Source organism: Nyctereutes procyonoides, unplaced genomic scaffold, assembly GCF_905146905.1.
Source record: "Nyctereutes procyonoides isolate TBG_1078 unplaced genomic scaffold, NYPRO_anot_genome, whole genome shotgun sequence".
Taxonomy (NCBI): Eukaryota; Metazoa; Chordata; class Mammalia; order Carnivora; family Canidae; genus Nyctereutes; species Nyctereutes procyonoides.
Window position 1 is genome coordinate 12,938,877 of NW_026575046.1, and position 22,705 is coordinate 12,961,581.

At 38.0% G+C, this 22,705-nt stretch overlaps 1 protein-coding gene across 1 annotated transcript in view; it reads right to left on the reverse strand.

The window, feature by feature from the left end:
* Window positions 1-329: 329 nt before the first annotated feature.
* The window catches only part of GOLPH3 (golgi phosphoprotein 3), a 49,735-nt gene continuing 27,359 nt past the window's right edge, over window positions 330-22,705 (reverse strand). The window contains exons 2-4 of the mRNA XM_055325637.1: window positions 16,823-16,954; window positions 12,209-12,323; window positions 330-2,250 (exon numbers count right to left, since the gene is read on the reverse strand). Of these exons, the coding sequence (XP_055181612.1) occupies window positions 1,826-2,250; window positions 12,209-12,323; window positions 16,823-16,954 (672 nt within the window). The 3' untranslated portion in view covers window positions 330-1,825. The remainder of the gene's footprint in view (window positions 2,251-12,208; window positions 12,324-16,822; window positions 16,955-22,705) is intronic.

Here is a 22,705-nt window from a genome sequence, read left to right on the forward strand (position 1 = left end):
AATCAAAACAAAGCAAAAAAAAGAAAAACAAAAACCACAGAGCCTGGCAAACGATTACCAATGGTCAGTGTCTGTTTGGTAAATAAAGTTTTATCAGGACACAGCCCTCCCATTGATTTGTACTGTCCATGGCAGCTCTCATTCAGCAGAGTGGAGCAGTTGTGACATCACATACGGCTCACAAAGCCTCCGTATTTACTATCCAGTCCTACAGGAGCAACTCTGCTAGAACCTTGCACTGGAACATTGCCACACTACACTAAGGCTAAGTAAAACTTAATTAGAAAGAAAAGTATGGTGGAATACAAAAATACAAATGACATGCTTGCTCTGATTCAGGCACTTTCAAGATCATAGTTTATTTATTACTTCAGATAAAAAGATAGTATACATATTAGGGAATCCCTTAAAATTCAATTCTAAAGTTATAACACCATCTAGTACTTTTGCATTGAATGTTAACCAAAAAAATCTCTAAACACCTGAAAGCCCCACTATTAACATGAACTATGGTAATAAAAAATTTGACATTTTAATTTGTTCAATATATAGTATTTACATTATGAAACCAATGCTGATACCATAAACAGTGATAAAGAAATAGTAAAAATAAACTTTAAAAAGCAAAGGTTTATATTCTTACAATGTGCTAATCATCATAATTGTATATAAAAATTAAAACATAGCAGAGCTTTCTGTTACAAAATTCTTAATCATCTGAGTTGTAGTCATTACTTGCTAACAATTTACATGCAACATCTGCTAAAATTGACATTTGATTTTTTTCCCCCAAGAAAGTGTAAGTAGATAAATGACATTTAAAAGCAGACATTAATTTACTTGTGGACAGAAAAAAAAAACTGTACTCAAGATTAGTACTGGTCACAAGCCTCTTCCCTACAGAAATGATAAAAAACAGTTAAGACCAAAAATAATTCCAAAAGGAGATGCATAGGCAAAGAGTACCATGAATGGCACAGCTCAAAAACTCTTGGGACCAAACACATCTTTTCTCTTTCCTTCAATGATGAGAGGTCTGTTTTGTCATCAAACAATATTGACGGAAGCAAGTGAGGGGCACCAGGTGTACAACTAATTAAATCTTGCAAAATACTAAGATGGAGGCAGGAGTGGCCAGAAGGGGCAATTTATATATAATTCAAACTATATACAGCATAACTGGAATGCAGCCCATCCCAAACTGGCTTTGTGAAACAATTGGACCTTTATGATTTAATAGTTAAAATTACAACAAGTGTAATAATACAATAGATTTACATGGGAAACAAAATCCAAGGGGCATTTTATATTATTTACTGTGTTGTTTCAATTTAAAAATAATTTTGCTAAGTATACATCTCAACTGAGGTCTATGTATAAAATGTCCTAATAGATACAGATATTTACCTTTGGTGAGTTAAAGGCCTTTTTGTGACTTCTGTCTGAATTGTAGGCAGAATGCTAGATGTACATGCACATGTGGGAAAAACTCAACCTGAGGTAATCCAAAAGATGTGCATGTGAGGAGAACTGGAGTTACTTTGAAAGTCAAAGCATACCAGAAACCCAAAACAGGTTAACAGTGAGAATGGCAACAAGGAATGGATTGCCAATATGGCAGTAAAACTTTTTTTTTTTTTAACAGAAAGAGGAAGGCCTCTCGTACCAGCAGAATCCTGCATACATACAAAACAGAAAAAGCCATCCACCATTTCATAAAACAAAAGCCAATTATACTGTGGAAAATACAAATTGCAGAAAACCAGAAGTCAATAGAAGAAAAACTACTGGTTTACATGAGAGGAAGGGACTTCACTCTGAGCCGCTACTTGGTGAACGCTGCCACCACTGCCCACAGGACCTCATTGGTGTTGGCCTTCAGACATTCCACCTCAGGGTCTAAGTCAAGGAGCTGCCGCACTCTCTTGGTGGCTAAATCGTACTGCTCGTCCAGAAGGGGGGCGAAAGCATTCTCCAGGACGTCGGAGGCGTGTGCCAGGTAAATGAGGGCCAGCAAGCGCTTGTCCATGCGGTGAGGGTCATTCACCCATTTGTCAAGAACAGCTTCCTGTACCTTCTTGATGAGGCGCTGCTTAATATTGTTGTTGGTGAGGGGATGTGTCGTCATGTCAAAAAGTAGGAAGTTCTGTTTCTCTGTGGTCAATACACCCTTCTCTACCAGGTTTTTAGCTAACCGTTCCCGCACGTTTCTCAATTGATAATGCAATTTTAATGGATTCCAGGTCTCGCCTAAACAAAAGATTTCAGAAGTTAGAAATGATAGGTACTGTCTCTGCTTATTTTATAAAATGTACTATTAAACAATAGAACTTGGGTATTTTCCCGCCTTTAAAGAAATAGAAGAAAACCCAACTACTTTTCTTGCCAACTAAACCATGAGCCCTTGAGGGCCAAGTCTTCAGATTCTAACCACCTGGCACATTTTCAGGCACAACACTTAAAGAACCAACCTAAAAGCAGTCTTCAAACCAGTTACCCTAATGTGGAAATAAGCTAACTTAAATATATTTGGCCTCTCTTCAGCTGTTGTCAAAAAGCAGACATGGCAAAATGTTTCTATTAGAATACCAATGTGCAACGTAACACAAAAGAAAAAAAGTTTCCTGATTAATATGCTATTCCAAAAACTGCTACATATGCCCAAACTACAAAGCTAGGAAAGCCTAGTTTAGACATGCTATTCTTTGATGACAAATAATATAAAGCTAACTCTAGAATGAAAAAACATTTTCACTATTTTAATCTTGTTGCCTATGCACATTTCCTTTCAAAACAGAAATATTTAAAATAAAAGCAAACAATTTTCACTAAGATAATTCTTTTCTCTATAGAAGACTGGAAGGAAACGTATGAAAATATTAACCTTGGTTTTCTCCGGGATTATGTGTGACAAATTTTCTTTTTTGCTTTTTTGTACTTTCTGTATTTTCCAAATGATCTCCAAGGAACATGTAACTATTTTTTTTAGTCAAAAAAAAAAATACGATAGCAATTCTCTAAAGTAGAACACATTAAAGATCAAACACAGGCACTTATATGCAACAGCTATAAGGTTGAAATTTTATAATACTGAGAGAAAACAACTATATTGGTCTAACCACTAACTACAAGGGGCTATGAAATTTAAATCAATAAAAAAAATTCAGTTCTTCAGTTGTACTAGCCATGTGCCAAAAGCCTCAACAGCCATGTATGGCTAGTGTTTACTGACTGGACAGCACAGAAACAGAACACTTGCCACCATCATAGAAAGTTCTAGTGAACAGTGCTATCTTGAAATATACTATTCAGTTGGCCATAAACAAGAGTATTTTACCATATGACTAAAGAATATGGCTATGGTAAGAGTAATCAGTCCTGGACTTATATAATTAGACTTCTGATCTTACACAAATAGAAACCTGGATAAAATATACGAAAATATATGAAACTGTTTTCTAATGCTAGTCAAAGGTAGTCCTAAGCTGTGACCCTTTAGTAAAACCTAAGTGACCCACACTACTGCCCAAGTTTACTATCTAAAAGCACATACCAGGCAGCAAAGCAGGAAAAGAGACCTCAAAAACAGAGTACGAGAATAATACTGTGTTTAAACAGGCAGAAACAATTTTTAATTCAAATTTTAAAATTTAAAAAGTACAGAGGACCAGAGTTCCAGAAAGCTAAGGCAGCTAAAATACAAAGGCAGAGTACTAGAAAAGAGGGAGCTATGCAGAACAAGAGCTCTAAAAATCTGTATGATGTTCTTTTGAGTATATCTGAAAACAAAGCCACACAAGTTAAGGTAAGTAACTCTGCAAGGCTAGGCAAAGAAAAACTACCTCAAAGCTGTAAGCTGAACAACTCTAAGGCTTCACTCGGGGCTGGGGCAAATTTGAGTGCCAAAGCAGACGGAGTGTAAAGCTCTCACTGACCACTCAGGATATTCAGAAGGGACTCCAGGGATCCCTGGGTGGCGCAGCAGTTTGGCACCTGCCTTTGGCCCAGGGTGCGATCCTGGAGACCCGGGATCGAATCCCACATCGGGCTCCGGGTGCATGGAGCCTGCTTCTCCCTCTGCCTGTGTCTCTGCCTCTCTCTCTCTCTCTGTGACTATCATAAATAAATAAAAAATAAAAATAAAAAAAAATAAAAAGAAGGGACTCCAAAAGGATCACACCTTAGGAAGAGGCCTAAATTAGCCCTTGAGAAAAGACTGTTCCAGACCTGGCCTAATAAAGCTTAAAAACAGTGATCCACATGTAACTTAATTACCTACCAAAACAAATTTCAACACTCTTTAAAGAAAAACAGAATCCAACACTCAACAACACAGCACAATGTCCAACAACCAATAAAAATTACTAGCCCTGCAAAAATGTGACCCAAACCAAGGGGGGAAAACTTCAGCAACAATGAACCAAATCTGACATGACCCAGAAATGACAGGGGACAGAATTAGTAGACAAGAACTATAAAACAGCTATTATAAATATCTAAATAATTTAAAGGAAACCATGAATGCAATGAAGAGAAAATAAGAGCTGTTCTTTTAAAAGAGTAAATGATCTGGAAGTGCCACTTTGCATTTTGTGATTCACTCCATAAAACTAGGGATTTGAAAAAAACCTCAAATAATGAAGGATAGGTACCATGAATTATTAAATTAAAATCACCTCCTGCATTTAAAAAATAATTTTTTTTAATTTTTATTTATTTATGATAGTCACACACAGAGAGAAAGAGAGGCAGAGACACAGGCAGAAGGAGAAGCAGGCTCCATGCACCGGGAGCCCGATGTGGGGTTCGATCCCGGGTCTCCAGGATCGCGCCCTGGGCCAAAGGCAGGCGCTAAACCGCTGCGCCACCCAGGGATCCCAAAAAATAATATTTTTCATAAAAACCCTAGCAAATCAGTTTCCACAAAAGATAAACAATCATTGCATTCAATTTCCTTGGTAACCTTAAAAAAGGGAAGAAATATATTTGGGACCCTATTTTAAAACCTAACAGTACAAAAGAAAAATGTAACTCATTAAGAAATGAAATTCTATTTATTTCAATTTCTAGTGTTAAACAAGCCCATACCTATATTCAATGATAAGAAATTATTAAAAGTTACTTGATGAAGCATTATCACATAACTGGTTATAACAGGCAAGCTCTGGAGCCAGACTGGTTAGATCTGAATTCCAACTTGGTCATGTTCTAGCTGTGCGACCCTGGGCAAGGTTTCTTAACTTCTCCATTCCTCTGTTTCCTCATCTGTAAAGTCAAGATAACAACTCTACCCACCCCATCAGGTTATTATGAGGATTAAATGAGTTAAAGACACATCAAGTTCTTAGAACAGAGCCTCATACGTAGTTAACACTCAACAAATGTTAGCTATTATTTATCCATGTACAGAATCAGCACTCTGATAGAATTTAATGTATTCACAATGGTCTAAAAAAATCAAATTAGGTACTAAGAATACTAACATAAGTTAAGACATTTCTAACTGAAAAAAATTTTAAATCAGGTGAGGGAAACATTCATTAATATAATTAATTATCCTGGCAAGACTAAGATGTGTAGAGGACTATAAAAACAGTATGAACAAGGAGCCCAAGGGAGTAAGAAATTATTTGGGTGATGTAAGGGGGCATTACTATGGAAGTTACAGGAGAAAGAACTTTCAAGCCAAATCTCGAAATCCCACAGGATTCAACATCCTATGACACAAAGAGGAGAGGCACCTGGGTGGCTCAGTCACTTAAGTGTCTGCCTTTGGCTCAGGCCATGATCTCAGGGTCTTGGGATCAAGCCCAGAGTTGATCCCTGAATAAGCTCCCTACTCAGCAGGGAGTCTGTTTCTCCCTCTGCCCCTCCCCACCTTGCTCACTCTCTCTCTCGATAGATAGATAGATAGATAGATAGATAGATAGATAGATAGATAGATAGATAGATAAATCGGGGAGGCAAGGAGAGGGAGAAGAGGGAGAGGAGGGAGAGGAGAGGGAGAAGAGGGAGAGGAGGCCAGCAAGCCTCCATTACAGGCAAAAGAAACAATAAAGTGAATGGGCAGCAATTACTTGCAGAATTTAATGAGCCCTGGACACAGGTGCTACAATTTCCATTTTTTAAGTGTTGTAACAATCCACTATCTCCCCAACAAATACCTGCTGTACCTTTCACCAGTTTGGGGTTTGTGTTTTCTAATATCATTAGCACATGGTAGGAAGCCTACTACACTCAGCTAGAATTAGCTAGGTTGTGTTTTCTAACTGCCTTCTGACTTTTGGAAATTTAAGTAAACAAAATAATCAACAGCAAATTTATGTAAAAGCCCGTAAAAATTATAGTTCAACTTTAAAATTAATTAATTATGCTTAGGGATCCCTGGGTGGCGCAGTGGTTTGGCGCCTGCCTTTGGCCCAGGGCGCGATCCTGGAGACCCGGGATCGAATCCCACGTCGGGCTCCTGGTGCATGGAGCCTGCTTCTCCCTCTGCCTGTGTCTCTGCCTCTCTCTCTCTCTCTCTCACTGTGTGCCTATCATAAATAAATAAAAATTTTAAAAAAAATTAATTATGCTTATAATAATTTGTCAATTATCAAAGAAGTACCTTTCCCTGGCAGCTCACTAGTCAAACAGAAGGGTATTCCATCCCTCAGAGAATATCTTGGCTATCTAGTTTCAAAAATGGGGTGGGGGTGGGGATTAACTTCTGAGAACTCCACAGTTAAACTTCTCTCTGCAGACCTAAAAACACAAAATCCCTCTAATGCGGGTATACAATGTTTTTTTTTCTCATGGGAAATGAATAGGATTAGCAATTTACAAACTTGCTCTTTATTGTACTAAAGTCATACTAAGGTTTATCCACACTGTATCTATAATTAAATCTTATTATATATTACAATCAATGAACAAGTAATGATTACAAAGTTCCTATGAGAAATTTCTCAATTCCAAAATATGCTAACCCACAATTTAGCGTTGCTACTAAAAATGAGAAGAGCCCAAACACAGGAGCACCTTCAAATAAGGCATTCCACTTACATCAGACCTTCTTATGGGCTAAGTTTCTTCCTCAGAGGAAATAATAAAAAAGGGGCTCAGATACCATCTCCCTTTGCAGCAACTCCCTCAAAAGGGGAAATCTCACCGGCTCACTCTAATACAAATGTTACTCAGACCTCCTCCGATACTTGAAAACATGAAGAAATATCATATGCAGAAGGCTGAAACGATGTGGGTAATATGCAGATGTTGTTTAATACTATTCTGGACACCCCCAAAAAAGGTACAATGAAATAACTGAGGGAGGGACATCTAGGTGGCTCAGGGGTTGGGCGGCTGCCTTCGGCTCAGGTCGTGATCCCAGGATCTGGGATCCAGTCCCACATCGGGCTCCTGCGAAGAGCCTGCTTCTCCCTCTGCCTGTGTCTCTCATGAATGAATGAATGAATAAATGAATGAATGAAAGAAAGAAAGAAAGAAGAAAGAAAGAAAGAAAGAAAGAAAGAAAGAAAGAAAGAAAGAAAGAACTGAGAGGTGAAAGTGTATTAGCGTCCTGACATTTGTTTTTGTTTTATTTGTTCTTTTTTTAAAGATTTTATTTATTTATTCATGAAAGACACACAGAGAGGCAGAGACACAGGCCAAGGGAGAAGCAGGCTCCATGCAGGAAGCCTGATGTGGGACTCAATCCCAGTACCTCAGGATCACGCCCTGAGCCAAAGGCAGACACTGAACTGCTGAGTCACCCAGGCGTCTCGCTGTTTTTGTTTTAAAAAATAATAAATTAAGCTAAACCCAAAGAATAAAGTCACTCCTGAAATTAACATACTTAAGACTAATATAAATTGGGATGGGGGTTAGATAGATCAGTGAATAAACAATAAAGGTTTAAACTATCACAGCTACCAAAGATTTAGCTGCTTCAATTTAAGCAGAGTATCAGATGCATTTAAATATGTTGTAATAAATGCCTGATAACTTAAGTGTTCAAAACTCTAGATTGAAAGATGTTACTGTGATCCATATTGTTACTCACCAGTTCCTAAATTATTCAAGATGTGAAAAGATTTTATAGTTATACAAGCAAATTAAAATGTATAGAAAGTATTTGTAGTTCACTTTTTTGTAAAGGAAATTGTGAGAAGTATTTGCAGAGAAGAAAAGGTTATTTATGTCCACTGCCCAACAATTACTTCAATGAAAATGACATGCTGACAGGTACCTTAATAATTCTGCTGCAAAAAAAAACTTTGATATTCCTTGACATGTGTTACAAAACCAAAAGCAGCTTTGTTCATAAATCTGGCAGTCTAGTGACGCCTTGTGACCAAACTGATTAACTACATGTCAAAATTTAAGAAAGTCAAAAACTTATTAAAAACAATAAGTAGTCCAAAAAAAATAAAATAAAATAAAACCCAGTAAGAAGTAGTCTTTGCCTCAAATATATATTTGTTAATTTTTAAATTAGTGAGATATATAAATGCTTAAAATATATTGGTAGATTTAGCGTATAAATAAATATATAGCGAGAAAAAAAATATATATATATAGCGTAAATAATAGTAATATGAACAGCTGAGTACCCCCACCACCTCAAGTAAACAAGAACCCTCTGTCAGATACTTTACGGACCCCTGTGCACCTTCTCTAACTCAGAGGTAACCACCAGACCAACAAGCTCTTCTTCTGCACATAGACTCTAACGTCCTCTGTACATATCCCCCAATGATACAGCACAGTACCACACTTCTGACAACCGAGAAGCAATCCCAGACTTTGCTGCACGAAGCCAGAGAGGTCCACCAGCTTTACCACTCCCTCTAGCCCCTCTGAACAAGAGCACATCCTTCTTTTGTCTCATTCTCACCCTTCAAAAAGACCTAAGCGAAGTTCTGCTTCCTCCTCCAACTACTAAAGCTCCCAAGGATTGATTTCTCTTTTCCCTGAGCTACTGCACTTTCAGAGAACCATATTGTTAAACCCTAATCTGTTATCAAATTATTACAAATACACAACTGTTCCCCAAATGGACTTTAAGATGCTTTCACAGTATGGGAGCACTTTGAGTTTCACAGCACCTGGGTCAGTATAGCTGCAGTAACTGGTATCTGAAACTACTCATTACTTGGAAGCAACTTAAAATTCAACAAGCCAGCTGCAGAACTGAACATTTTTTAAAAAGTCAAAATGGTAAATGCTATGTTGTGTGTGTTTAAAAAAAAAAAAAAATCAGCAAGCTACCAGTACTTTCATTAGGCAGAAAGTAGATGCTTTCTTAATTTAAAAGAAATGTACTTTTTTTTCCCCCCTCTTTTCTCATTCTGGATTCTCTACTTTTAGCTGAAATTACAGGTCATTCCTATTATACATCAAGGACACATGACCAAGATGCCATAGGTGACATTCTAGCATTTATGGCCATCCTAAACTTCACATGATACTGCTTTTTGAAAACTGTTCTAAGTCTTAGCCTCAGTCTACCCAAATATGGACACACTGAATTGTGAATCCAAATGGACACACAGAATCATTTATTAAGAATGAAATAGCCTGTGATGGACTTCTAACATGGGTGAGAAGTCCTAAGGCTTCTGAGGCTTTGGGGTTGCTTGTTTCCATAGCTTATTAGCCTATCCAGTATAAGGTACCATGAGATAACTTTTTATAAAGATTTTGTAAAACACAATCTTAAGTATACTGAAATACTTCTAAGAAAATCTTATAGACTTCTGCCATCTTTCCACTCTTCAATCAGGTGAGAACAGCGCAACAGCCCAACTTGGTTCAATCATTTATAGAATCCTAGACAAGTTACAGCCACCTTGTATGCTGAGTTAATCTCCCTGTATGCCATACTTGCATTACATAGTCCTTGAGTACCATATGTGCAGGACAGATACATAAAATGTCAAAGGAAATCTGGTTGTCTAAGACAAATTAGTAAAACAAATCCCGAATGTGTGATTAGCATGTATGATGTAAGTTTATATAAAAAGACTGCTGATGAACGAAGGGTCTGAAAACATCTCCACAGTGCTAAACAGCACCAAAGTGGGTATCAATAACATTAACATTAATGCAGGACCCAACTACATTCCATAAAAGAACACCACTCTGACCTGCCTGCCAAAAAAATTAACTACAACTTTGAAAAACCTTCCTTTAGCCAGTTGAGACCTCAACTACAAATCCTAATTTGCACTACCAGAAGTGGTAATGGGCCAACATGAGCATGACCCGAAGACTGTTTAGGTGATCTCCAGAGAAAATACAAAATGATCCATCAGGGCACCTGGGGCTCAGTCAGTTAAGGGTTTGCCTTTAGCTCAGGTCATGATACTAGGGTGCCAGGATGAAGCCCCATATCAGGCTCCCTGCGCAATAAGGAGTCTACTTCTCCCTCCCACTCTGTGCCACCTGCCCCCCGCCTAAGCTCATGTTCTCTCTCGTTCACTCACTCTTTCTCAAATAAATAAAAAAAAAATCTTTCTAAAAAATGATCCATCAGGGAACAGTAAGAATTTATTAGCACTTCTATTTTTTCCTGAAAAAGTTTCTGCTAATACTTAACATATGGAGTTAATGTTAAGACCCTCACTGAGTCTCTGCTAAATGACCATATGTCACCAAAAGGCTTAAGTGTAAGGCTAACCCAAAGAGGGCTGACAACATGCTGGGCAATGCGACATATAGTGATGGTAGGTGCTAAGCAAGAATTTAGTTTAAACCAAACAAATCCTGATCACATAGGCAAAGTAATCTTGAAAGATTCCTGCAAAAGAAATTGTAATTGAACGTAATACCAATATCACAAGCACCAATGGGGAATAGGTGTTGAGTTCAAGTTTCTCTTACTCAATGAAGTAAAAAGAATCTTTATTAGAAGATCTACAAGAGGAAGGCCAAAAGAAAAAAAAAATCACAAAGTTAATCAAAACTACCTTGTGAATAAGTCTGTTTCCTATCAGTAAGAAGAATGAACGAACACTGCCAGAAGTGTGAAGTGCCCACTATTGCCTTTGAAGAATGCAAAGAATGGAGTGAAGAGAACGGAGTATGTGTATCCAATTTTTAAGTAAACAAAGATGCAAAACTCAAAATCTTTTACTGAGAGAACATTCTTATAATAGGATTATTTTTAGAAAGTTAAAAAAAAAAACTGTAAGTGAGAAAAATGACATTAGTTACCAATCTAACAAAATCCAAATGCTCTTAAAAGTTAAAGAGTAGGGGATCCCTGGGTGGCGCAGCGGTTTGGTGCTTGCCTTTGGCCCAGGGCGCGATCCTGGAGACCCGGGATCGAATCCCACGTCGGGCTCCCAGTGCATGGAGCCTGCTTCTCCCTCTGCCTGTGTCTCTGCCTCTCACTCTCTCACTGTGTGACTATCATAAATAAATAAAAATTAAAAAAAAAAAAAAAGTTAAAGAGTAATGTGCTTGAACATGAAATAATACCTGTATGCAGAAGTGATGTTTTATGTAATGGTAAAGAGGAACAGCAAGAGAATTTATGTCTGATACTCAAAGCTCTCTTACCTAAATTAGGCAAGTATACAACTAACTTTAATGTAAATGCAGTAGTCACCAGTGCTGTCAACCAAGTATTTCAGGTTCTCTTCCTAGGCTCCACTGTCCTGTCTCCTCAAAGTTAGGGAAGGCCATGTGACCTGCTCTGACCAACGAAACCAGAACCACACATCCTTTATGAAAGCAAACTGACAAGCCTGAGTGATTGGCTATGCTATTCTTCCCTTTATGACAGTGACAGCCAGCGCTCCAGATGGCGGCAGCTCTTCTGCCTGCCTAGCTGCCGAAGTGAGATGAGGTAGCCTGTGACTACGTATAACATGAGTAAGAAGTCATCTGTTAAAAGCCACTGAGGTTTGGGGGTTGGTTGTTAGCACAGCTGAACTTAGTCTACCCAGGGCAAGGTAGCTTGAGGTAACTTTGATAAAGAATGGTAGAAGTCCTAAGGAAGAATATTATGTTTTACTCAACATCTAACTGCTCAGTCTTGTTAAAAGGGGGTGAAATTTTTAAAACCACTAGTTTTCTCCATTTGGTGATGAATAACTTTCAAGTCTGCTTAAATAAACAAGCTTTTGGCCATTTTGTGTAAGTTCCTCTCAAAAGGATTTTAAACTTTTACAAGTCTTTTAAACAGAATTCAGCTTTTAGTTTATACACAAAAGCTTACCACTAAGTAATTCAATCCAGTTCTGGACCGTTTCTGGAGGTTGAGTCTCCTTAACATGCTTTAGAGCTTCATCAAGAAGAACATCCCCTGTTGGAGCATCTGACTTACAGATCACCTAAAATGAAAGCAATAAGAATGAAATGATTCACTAATTCATTCTTCTGACTTCACCTCTTTAAATGAAAAACTTAAACAATTATACAAATAGTTCAATTCATTATACTTAAAGCCCCTAGTGTCAAGGTTCAGATTTTAAAATCTCTATTAAGAAATACAACATTAAAAAAAAAAAGAAAGAAAAGAAATCCAATATTTAACCTAACCAGATTTGGCACAATAATGAATGAAAATAAAGTTCCTGTGCAAAAATTAGTAAAGCAAAAGGCTAGAACAGTTTTTACTCACTGTTAATTCTTTTCATTGCTAACTTTGGGCTATTTAATCAAGAAACTCATTTTTTTAAACATTTATTACTTACGAAAACAAAATTATATATAATTATATACTCAATTCAGTATATGATAAAAGTGGCATTTTCCAGCAGTGGAGAAATGAATTTTTCAATAGGTATTACTGAAACAACTGGCTAACCAATTAGAATTAAAAATTAAATAAGACTTGGCTCCTCAAAGCTTATACCACAATGAAAGACAAAAATTTAAATATTAAATATAATTTAGGGGTGAAAAATTTTTTCAAAATGTGACAACTAGCAAAAACCTTTAAAATACCAAAAGGTTTGGTAACAAAATTTTTAAACACTACAAAACTTTTCAAAGCTAAGACAGGTACAGAATCCATCTAACAGTGGAAAAATACAAAGGTGGGGAATGAGGGAAGAAAATGTCATATACTGCTTTAGCCAAGTATTAAATTTCTGCAGCCTTCACTGGGTTCTTGGCTATGCAACAAATTTCTAGTTGAAATTCTGTAATATCAAACTTTAATCTGTTACATTAACTTTATGTTAGCTATTAAAATGTCATAAAATTTAATAATATTTTTTAAATGCAGCAGTTCTCCCTTAAACTTGTCCTCAACATATATCCTTCACCTTTCTGCTCAATCTTCTGAAAGGCTAAAAAAATATACGATATGTCTCTGAGACAGCGTGACCCAACAGAAATATAATTAGAACAAAAATGCAAGCCACAAATCTCTTTTTAAATATTTGCAGTTACATTAAAAAGGAAAAGAAATGAGTGGAATTAATTTTCAGATATTTAACCCACTATTAGCCAAAATATTAACATGTAATAAGTATTTTTAAATTGAGATATTCTACATTCTTTTTCCATTTAAAAATTTCCAATTTTTAAATTTTTTTTAAAATCCAGTGTGTTTTTACTTACATGTCTCAATCTCACTAGCCACATTTCAAGTGTCTAGCTCACAGACACATGGGGTTAGTGGCTATGGTGTTGGCAGATATAGAACATTTTCATCATCACAGAAAGTTCTATTGGATGGTACTACTCTGGACCATGCTTTTACTAAGCGGTCAGAGAGAGCAAGAAAAAAGGAGAACCTTCGCAGAAAAAAGTTGTTTGCTTATATAATGTGGACACGCCACCTGTTCTGACCTCCCACTTACTCCTTAAATTCACTGCAATCTGGCCTCAACATCCATCTCAGTCAGACCCACTCGGAGACACATCTCGTATACGGTCACAATAACCTGGGTATAGGCAGATCTTTCTTATGAAATTCTGTCCCCTCCATCTCTCGCAGATGGACTAGTCTTCTCCATCACCTCTTCAATTATTCTATTCCATTTATTTATCTTTATCTCTCACTCGGATTAAGTTTCCTAACTAACTAGTTTCCCCAAACTAGTTGTAGCCCTTTTCAATCCATTCTCACTTATCTTTCTAAAGAGCAAATCTTATCATGATCTCTCACGGTTTCTGCTTAAAACTCTTCAATGCCTCAGAGTAGCTCTAAAGCCCTTAATAAAATTCAGCAATGTGTGGCCCACTAGTAAATATGCCCTTCCCACACCTTTAATTTCTATTTAGTGTATTTCATCTTAGAGTGGCACCTCATTCTTAAATATGAACAGTTAACCAAGAATGACAAGACACTGAAAGAAAACCTTCAATACCAAAGAAACCAAGAGAGAAAATAACTTGAAGAAACAGATAAAAGAAATTTTCAAAAGAACCATAATATTATTAGAAATTTAAAAAGATAATTACATCCATGAAACAAGAGGTCATGATTAAAAAAAAAAAAAAAAGGCTCCTGGAAATCAAAAACATTAGAACCACGCAGAAAATTCAAGAGAGGGCTTAAAAACAGAGAGAGAGAGAGAGAGAGAGAGAGAGAGAGGCCAAGAGAATGCCAATTATATCTTAATAAAGCTGGGAAATTAAGAAACAAAGAAAAAAAGGACTAGTCAAGAGTCCATATCAAACTTAGAGTTCTAGAAAATAGAGCAAAGAAGATACAAGAAAAACGAAAACTTTCTAAAACCAAAACTAAATATTTCTATACTCAAAGAGTCCATGCATAATGAATTTTAATATATGTGCTGCCAAAGTGAGCACAACATAATGAATTTTAAAAGATCCACATCAAGGTATACAACTTCAGAACACGAAGGACAAACAGAAGATCTGAAATGCCTCCAGACAGGCAAACAGGTATCGCACAAAGAATGAAAATCAAAAGGGCACCAGACATTAACAGCAACTCTGTACACTAGAGGACAATGGGGAAATAACTTCAAACTTCCGTGGGAAAATAACTGAAATCTAACATTCTATTCCCAAACTGTCAAATAAAAATGAGGTAAAGAAATTTTCAAGCAAAGTCTCAAAACATTTTCCTCCCACAATGATGAAAAAAATATTAGATCCAGAAAACAGAGAGTTAAAATAAAATGTGACAGCAAGTCCCAATAGAAGCAAACCATAACCAGTCCAGACTGGAGCACAAGGTAATGTAGTTCCCTTATGTATTTGGACATTTGAAAACTAATAATGATAGTTTTTCTCTGAGGGAGCATGTAAGAAAAAAAAAAAAAAGTACATAGAAAAGATTTTTTTTTTAAAGACAAATTTTAAAACTATAAAAAAATGAGGAGCATCTGGGAAGCTCAGTTGGTTAAGCATCTGCCTTCCGTCAGGGTCCTAGAATCGAGCCCCATTGTCAGGCTTTCTGGTCAGCAGGGAGCCTGCTTCTCCCTCACCCTCTGCCTGCTGCTCCCCCTGCTTTTGCTGTCAAACAAATAAAATCTTTAAAGAAAAAAATTGAGGGGCACCTGGGTGGCCCTTCAAGTGTCTGCCTTCAGTTCAGGTCATGATCCCGGAGTCCTAGAATACAGCCCCGCTTGGCTCTCTGCTCAGTAAGGAAGAACCTGCTTCTCCCTCTCCCTCTGTCTGTCGTTCCCCCCAACCCCCATTGCTTGTGCTCTCTAGCTCTCTCCTTCTGTCTAATAAATAAATAAAATCTTTAAAAAAAAAAAAGGAAAATATCATAGGATATAACCAAACTCTACAGGATTGATATAATAATATAAAACAATTGTATGGTTTTACAAAAAATTATGACATAACTCTATTAGGAATGTTGGGGATGGAGGTAAGTGGTAAAAAAGACAAATATTCAACTTTTTTTTTCCTCATCTTTTCTAATAGAAAGTAAGAAGCATTTCAAACTGATTTATCAAGAGATGGCAGGGTTGCCTGGCTGGCTCAGTGGGTAGAGCATGTGACTCTTGATCTTGGGATTGTAAGTTCAAGTCACATGCTGGATATAAAGATTACTTAAAAATAAAATCTTTTAAAAAAGTGAGAGATGGCAGTATAAGCTCATTTACAAATATGGACATAATATGGACATAAATGCCAAAAGAAATAACTAAGAGAACTAATAAAAGCAAGTTGAAAAGTCAACCCCAAGAGGTGTTATGTCCTAACCCCTGGAACCTCATCCCTAGTAAATCTTTATAGATGAGATAACATTAAATTAGATATGGAGATGTTGGGGCACTTGGGTAGCTCAGTCAGTTAAGCATCTGCCTTTGGCTCAAGTCATGATCCCAGGGTCCTGGGATCAAGCCCCATGTCAGGCTCCCTGCTCAACAGGAAGTCTGCTTTTCCCTCTGCCCTTTCCCCCTGCTCGTGATCTCTCTCTTTTTCATTCTCTCAAATAAATAAAATCTTCCCCCCAAAATTCTAAAAACTAGCCAAAAATAACTATTTACACAGTCCTACACAGTAGTGAAGGCAGAGATGTAAAAAATACTCATATTCTGCTAAAAAGCCCAACAGCCTGTGGATAGTTAACTTGGATGGTAACACTTTTGAGTTTTAAAACAAAGTTAAGTAGAGTCTTTCCAAAGTGTGGCTTTAAGAAGTAGCAATGAAGTTTGGAGTCTTTCTGAATATGTAAGATGTAGTGGCCAGTGAGCCTCACAACAAATTACATTAGTCATTATGTATAAGAACCAAGAAACCAATGCAAAAAACACATAGAAACATGACTTCCAATAAAGTCTTAACTTTAAAATCAACTTCCTCTTACTTCTTTAAATCTGTTAATAGAAACTTTCGTTTTTAGGTAGCACAAACTCTTTAAAAGGGAGATGTTATTTAGCATTCTTCTTACCTTTCTTGTTAACAGACTCTTACGTCTCATTCCACAAGCCTCTAGTTGTAACCTTCCTCTCAGTGCTAATTCAATTAACATACAGCCACGTAATCCAGATGATATACAGTCATTCCAAAATGATGTGTAACCCTAGTTTTAAAAAAAAAGGGAGGGAAAGAAAACAAAATAGTTAATTTACTTTGAATTCAGATTCAAAAAAAAAACAGAAATAGCCTTAGCCCAAGTTATTTTTGGTGCCTTATATGTCTTTTCATAATTTGTAATTTTAAATAAAGTACTAAAAATTACAATTATTATAATCTAGATTAATCTAGATTTTTCAGGTGTTTTGTCTTTTCATCACTAATCCTTACATGCAGATAAACAAATAGCTTTGGAAGTCAGAGGTTCTGGGGCGCCTCTGTGGCTCAGCCAGCGGTTGAGCATCTGCCTTCAGCTCAGGGCATGATCCCAGGGTCCGAGATCGAGTTCCACATTGCGCTCCTTAAAGGGAGCCTGCTTCTCCCTCTGCCTATGTCTCTGTCCCTGTCTCCGCCCGTCTCCCTCTCTCCCTCATAAGTAAATAAATAAAAATCTTTTTAAAAAAAGAAGCCAAAAAGGAAGCCAGAGGTTTAAAGTACAATGTCTTTCATTCTTCATGAAATTATGTTTACTAGGCTCTTTCAGATTCCAAGGACCCAGCTCATTCACTCAGTTAACCTCTGATGATAGTGGCTTATTATTAGTACTGGTGGGCAAGTTTAAGCTCAGGAAAAACAATCTAGCCAATGTGGCCTCAGAGAATTAAAACATTCATTCAGTGCCTTTTAGTATAAAAACAAAGCTAATTTTGAGAGAATATATATTAGGAAATTTATCTCAGGGCCCACTGCCCAAAGTTCTGAATAACAAACATTGTAAAGAGATTTAGATGCACTCCCCCCCTCCTCACCCAAGAGAAAATTATGGACAACAACCAATGTGGAAGAAAAACCAGATAGAATAGAGACTGCCAGACATCTAGAAGATCTGGGGATACTTAAATCAACCAGATGAAGTTTAGGCACTTTTTCAGAGTGAATAATTGGAGTTCCCCAAAATATGAAGCCATGAACTCTGCCACCTACTAATTTGAAGTACCCAACTCTGAGGAAAAAGCAAAATTTGGTTCTCAGAACAGGGTAACATATAATCTTGGTAGGAAAAAGAGCAGGCCAATCAATTTTGTGAAGAATGGAGAGCCTAGGATTCGGTAGGGATCCCTAGGGAGCCTACTAGGGAATCCATTGGTTCCTGTCACTTTCTCAAGATCAATCCTGGTACTTTGCCAGGTCACGTCAGCTTATGTATCAGAAGATGACCGACCAACCGTCAAAGTCCCTGGATTCCTCTACTGACACAGGGACTTATTAAATTAGCCTAATGAAGCCCACTCCTAAGGGAAAAGGCTTTGGGAAAGTGAGAATTTGGATCAAGGGAGCCACAAAGGGATAAACAAAGTATCGGTTTAGAGGCCAATTTAAATATGAGGCAGGCAAAGCAGAAACTGGATTCAAGAGAATACTTTTAAACTTAATAAATGGTAGGGGTCGGGCAGCCCCGGTGGCGCAGCGGTTTAGTGCCGCCTGCAGCCCGGGGTGTGATCCTGGAGACCTGGGATCGAGTCCCACATCGGGCTCCCTGCATGGGGCCTGCTTCTCCCTCTGCCTGTGTCTCTGCCTCTCTCTCTCTTGCTCTGTGTCTCTCATGAATAAATAAGAAATAAAATATTAAAAAAAAAGTCACAGAAATTAAAAAAATAAAAAAATAAAAATAAATAAATGGTAGGGGTCTGAGTAAAGTAAGACTGCCAGCGGTTCAGCAAGGTAATTTTAGTAAGACCAATAAGTTACAGAGGCTGCGTAAAAATCCATGGCCTGTGTACTCACACCAATTAAAGTCCTGGAAGGCCTGGGCATGGATTCCACATGAAATCAAAGTTACAGATGTCTGGCTTCTACTCAACTGGACATACAGCTGGAACTCCCAGGTAAGCCTTTTACAAACTGTATACAACAAAATACCCCTTGTGAGGCAGTAATGCATGTGGAAAGTACCACACCCTGTCTCTGTCTACAAGCCTGGAAATTCCAGATGTATAGTATTGAAAAGCTCACATTTGCTAGCAGAGGATGAAATGTGTCTCCATCTCAACTGCTCAGAGGGTAATGGTATAGCCAGAGATGTTAGCAAAATGGAGTCTTTAATGACAGATGTTAAAGATCTACATTTAAGTGAATGGCTTTGGGGCATTACCACTAAAAGACATATACTTAAATAGAATTAAATTCACATGGGAAAGCTGACAAGTGAGCATGGACCTATAGCAAAACATGATCAGGAATTAACCAGGTGGGGGGAGGGAAGAGAGAGAGAGAGAAGAATACTAAGAAGGGCAAGATTTTAAAAATCTGAATGGTATAACTGGATGAGATGACAATGCCATCCTTGAAATTAAGTATATCGGAGGAAAAGCAGTAGACTGTATGGAAGTCCAGTCAATCTGGCCGTGATGTAGGCCAGCAAGAGTCTGCAGTGAATTCATGCCACAACACATATATGACAGACCAGCAGTGATGAAGAAATTACTCAAAATTATAAATGCCAAGGAGCCCTTTAATCTTTTCATCTCTAGTGCCAATCTTAAAACTACATTTCATCAATCCCAAAACATACATTTTAAAAGCTTAGTCTCTATATGCGATGATGAATTTCAACTAGATCTATTTAGAAGGTATTTCACAGTATTTGTAAATCAAACCATCATGCACTACACCTTACATTTACACAGTGATGTTTGTGTCCTTTTTTTTTTTTTTTTTAATTTATGATAGTCACACAGAGAGAGAGAGAGAGAGGCAGAGACATAGGCAGAGGGAGAAGCAGGCTCCATGCACCGGGAGCCGGACGTGGGATTCGATCCCGGGTCTCCAGGATCGCGCCCTGGGCCAAAGTCAGGCGCCAAACCGCTGCGCCACCCAGGGATCCCCTGTGTCCTTTTTTTTTTTTTTTTTTTTTTTTTCAATAAAATCTCCAATCTCTAAAATTGGGATGCATCTCAAAATAAGATGGTACCTTAAAGGAAATGTCATATTATAGCTACTGAACTAACTTAAATCCACGGAAGAGAGAAGAGACATGTGGCAAAGTTACTTGGAGTACTTAAAACTCAGTACAAGACTGGATGACTGAATAACCATATCCAGGCAGGCTGCCAAACCACCTGCCTTCTCAGTGAAAAAGATTTTACAAGGGCAGATCAATAACAACCACTGCCCAAAGGATTTCATCCTCAAACCATTAATCTCTGAAACAATTACAAGAATCTGTAATCCACGTAGGATGGTTATATTTTCAGGGCAATGATGTGTTTATGCCCCATAAAAATATACCTTATCTGTTAAGCAGCGCAAGCCAGCGAAGACTTGGAAATATAAAAGAGTTTACGATTTGGCTCAAAAGGCACAACTAGCTACATCTGCAACCATGCTATAAAGAAGGTAAAGAAGCCCCAATAATGACTATGTATTCAGGGACACCACACAGCTCTGGCACTTAGAAGTCAATAATCATCTCAGATCCCTTAATGAGTTTGAGATTCTACTGCCAGCAATGGAACATCTTCTTGTCCGTGGCTGGTCTAAGGACAGGTACTCAAAGTGCAGGGTCACACTAAGGGAGGACCACTGACCAATCAACTTACTGATGCAGTAGCAGCTGCCCTAGAAATACCAGCAGCCATGGGACCTTGGGGATGTCCCCACTCACTGTACAAGAAACAACTGGAGGTTAGAAAATTACTTTGGGGTCCTACAAGTTTGTGATCAAAAAACCAGTTCCAATATGTTCAAATACAAGGACAGGAGTGGCAGAGATATTCCCACAAAATTCAGAGAGACGTGACTTCATTTGGTTCATGAGCCCAAAACAAGAGGGAACATACAAGAATAGAGGATGTACTAAGACTCCAATATGGTCGTACTGATGAGCTGGGATGCTATAAAGTTTTTAAAAGGCACATTTAAAGATACCACGTGCTGGGACACCTGGGTGGCTCAGTGGTTGAGTCTGCCTTTGGCTCAGGGATCCCTGCATGGAGCCTGCTTCTCCCTCTGCCTGTGTCTCTGTCTCTTCTCTCTCTGTGTGTCATGAATAAATAAATGCTTTAAAATACACACACACACACCATGTGCAGCTCGCAAGGCCATCAACAAAACTAAGAATAGAACACAAGAGACAGGGGATCCCTGGGTGGCGCAGCGGTTTGGCGCCTGCCTTTGGCCCAGGGCGCGATCCTGGAGACCCGGGGTCGAATCCCACATCGGGCTCCCAGTGCATGGAGCCTGCTTCTCCCTCTCCCTCTGCCTATGTCTCTGCCTCTCTCTCTCTCTGTGACTATCATAAATAAATAAATAAATAAAAAAAAAAAAAAAAAAAGAACACAAGAGACAAGGAATCCAAGGGCCCTGGAAATGAATTCAAAGCACTTCTACTTGCCTTTCACCATCTCCTTTAATAACAATAAATAATAATCAGCTAAGCAGAAACTTTCCCAATGGGATGCCTGCTAAATTAATTACAGAGTCCTTCAATCAAACTTTTGTTGTTCAGAGTCCCTGGCATAACAGAGTCCTCAGACAAATGCCCAAACTTTAGGGCAGACCTTCTGAGAAGGCTGTGGAACATAAACTGAGATAAATTACCTTTATTTTATAGTATGGCATTCAGAAGCAAGGAGCCAAGCAGAAAGAATGAATGGTACAATAACAAATGAGGCAATGATCTTGTGGACATGCTCTGCAGACACAATTCTTCCCTTGGTGGGAAGTTCCAAGTTCTAAATTTAGGGGACAAAGACTACAAAAAAGCCCAACATTCTACATGTCCAAGCAACAACCTCCAACATAGCTTTTCCTCAACGATAAGAGGATACTTATTTGGATCTCTAGTTGCCTGATTCCATTTCTCTCCAGAGGCTCAATTTGAATGGAGTGTTTTATTGGGCCCCTAAAAATGCAAACACTGAGTTCCACCACTTGAGTTAAGTGCTTAATGAGAAACATTTTGTTGTTTAAGAATCAACTAGATAGGGGCATGTGGGTGGCTCAGTCAGTTAAGCATCTGCCTTCCACTCAGGTCATGATCCTATGATCCTGGGATCGAGTCCAGTGTCAGGCTCCCTACTTAGCAAGGTGTCTGCTTCTTCCTCTCCCCCTGCCTGTCCCCCCTACTCATGCTCTAATAATAAATAAATAAGACCTTAAAAAAAAATCAACCCAATAAAAAGCTTCTGCACAGCAAAGGAAGCAACCACCAAAACTAAAAGACAACCTACAGAATGGAAGAAGATAATGACAAAGGATATATCTCAACATCAAAAAATAATAGCCCAATTAAAAATGAGAAGACATGAATGGACATTTCTCCAAAGAAGACACAGAGATGGCCAACAGACACCTAAAAAATGCTCAGAATCACTCACTGTCAGAGAAATGTAAATCAAAACCACAATGAAATATGAACTCCCACCTGTCAGAATGGCAAAATTCAAAAACACAAGAAACTAGTTTTGGTGAGGATGCAGAGAATAAGGTACCCTCGTGCACTGCTGGTTAGGAATTAAATTGGTCCAGTCACCGTGGAAAACAGTATGGAGGTTCCTCAAAAAGGTAAAAATAGAAAAACCCTACAATCCAGTAAACACATTATTGGATATTTACCCCCAAAACACAAAAACATTAATTCAAAAGTATACATACACCCCTGTGTTTATTGTATTATGTACAATAGCCAAGTTATGCAAGCAGCCCAAGTATCCACTGATATATGGATAAAGAAGATGTGGTGCATGTGTACACACAC